Source organism: Gopherus evgoodei, unplaced genomic scaffold (assembly GCF_007399415.2).
Source record: "Gopherus evgoodei ecotype Sinaloan lineage unplaced genomic scaffold, rGopEvg1_v1.p scaffold_31_arrow_ctg1, whole genome shotgun sequence".
In the NCBI taxonomy this organism is placed as follows: Eukaryota; Metazoa; Chordata; order Testudines; family Testudinidae; genus Gopherus; species Gopherus evgoodei.
The window spans coordinates 5,816,536-5,818,266 of NW_022059983.1; the positions used below are offsets into that span (position 1 = coordinate 5,816,536).

General features: G+C 46.9%; 1 protein-coding gene across 1 annotated transcript; it reads right to left on the reverse strand.

The window, feature by feature from the left end:
- Nucleotides 1-529: 529 nt before the first annotated feature.
- Nucleotides 530-1,414, reverse strand: LOC115640427 (chemokine-like receptor 1). The gene has a single exon (XM_030543165.1). The coding sequence runs from the start codon at nt 1,412-1,414 to the stop codon at nt 530-532; it is 885 nt and encodes a 294-aa protein (XP_030399025.1).
- Between the last annotated feature and the right edge of the window lie 317 nt (nt 1,415-1,731).

The following is a 1,731-nucleotide window of genomic DNA, read 5'->3' on the forward strand; positions in this document are numbered from 1 at the left end:
AAAAGTAATAGAAAAAATATTTTTAAGTACATCAGAAGGAGGAAGCCTCCTGAACAACCAGTGGGGCCACTGAATTATCAAGATAGTAAAGGAGCAATCAAGGACGAAAAGGCCGTTGCAGAGAAACAAAATTAATTCTTTGTATCGGTCTTCATGGCTGAGGCTGTGAGGGAGATTCCCAGACCTGAGCCATTCTATTTAGGTGACAGATCAGAGGAAGTGTCCCAGATTGAGATGTCATTAGAGAACATTTTGGAATAAATTGATAAAGTAAACAGTAATAAGTTACCGCGACCAGATGGCATTCACCCAAGTGTTCGGAAGGAATTCAAATGTGAAATTGAAGGACTACTTGTGGCTCTTCTTTGAATAAGGCCAAAAAATTAACTTTCTAAAAAAGAAAATTTTGAGGTCAAGAGGAAGCTATGGGTCCCAGGAAAAAGAATTTTTCACCTATCTTAATGGAGGGATAGCTCAGTGGTTTGAGCATTGGCCTGCTAGACCCGGTGTTATGAGTTCAATCCTTGACTCAAATATTGACAATTTGATCCGTTCTCATATTCAGCTGACCTGGACCCAAGTTGTCAGTGGTTTGGGAGGTGCGTGCACGTTTCCGATACCTTAGATACTCTTCCTCCATGGTGAGGTAGAAGATGGTGTTGAGGAAAGTGCTGAAATAAGTTAGGACTGAAATAAAAAAATTTGCCATGTCCAGAAAAGCTGGATGGTACATAGCTGAAATCAGCAGGAAGGAGAAAACATGATATGGCAGCCAGGAGAGGAAAAACGTTGGGATCAAGCCAAGAAGGATTTTGAGTGGCTTGGTGGACTGGATCAGCCTGTTCCTTCTCAGCTTGGCAGATAGAACGATGTAGAAGGTTGGGATTAAGATCAAGGCTAATGGGATCAGAAACCCGACCAGGAACTGGATCGGAACACCAGCACTCAAGCTGCCTTTATGCAGTCGGAAATAAGTGCGCATGCCGACATGTGGGTGGAAGGATACCCAGAGATCACCGTACCGCAAGCTGAACCCAGCAGACAGGGCCCATATGACCAAAACAATCATGAAAAACAGGTGGGGCGTGTGGTGGTTCCAGGCCCACTCAGGGCGTGCCATGAGGATGCAGCGATCAACAGTGAGGGCCATGAGGAGGAAGGAGCTGGAGAACATGTGGAAGAAGGTGATGGTGTTGCTCAGCATCGTGGCCCAGTGTAAGTCCAGGATGAAGATGAATCTGAGGGGCAGGAAGATGAGAAAAATGAAATCACCCACAGCCCGGTTCAGGAACCACATGGTGCTGGCCGTCCTCCCCATACGGCAGCCGGCGACAAAGATGATGTAGCAGTTCAACAGCACCCCGGCAAGGAAGGCCACGCCAGCAAGTACCAGACAGACAATTATGAAGAGCATTCTTGGAAGAGTTGCAGTCACAATATCCCCTTCTTCTCCTCAGGGCTCGTTGGAGATAGCGGAGACGTTGTACCTAGCGAAGGAAGGAAGAACAATGAAAAGGACTCCAGGAGAGGACACAGACAGAGGGAGACAGCCACCGAGTTTATAATCCCCTCAGAGTTTACAGACTTCCCAAATCCTGAGCTGAACTCAGATAGGATCAAATCCTCGTAGGCCCATGGCACCAATGGTTCAAAGACCTTAGAAGCATAGAGCCAGAGGATTAGAAGGGGACCGCAAGGGTCATCTAGTTTACCCCCCTGCCAAGATACACA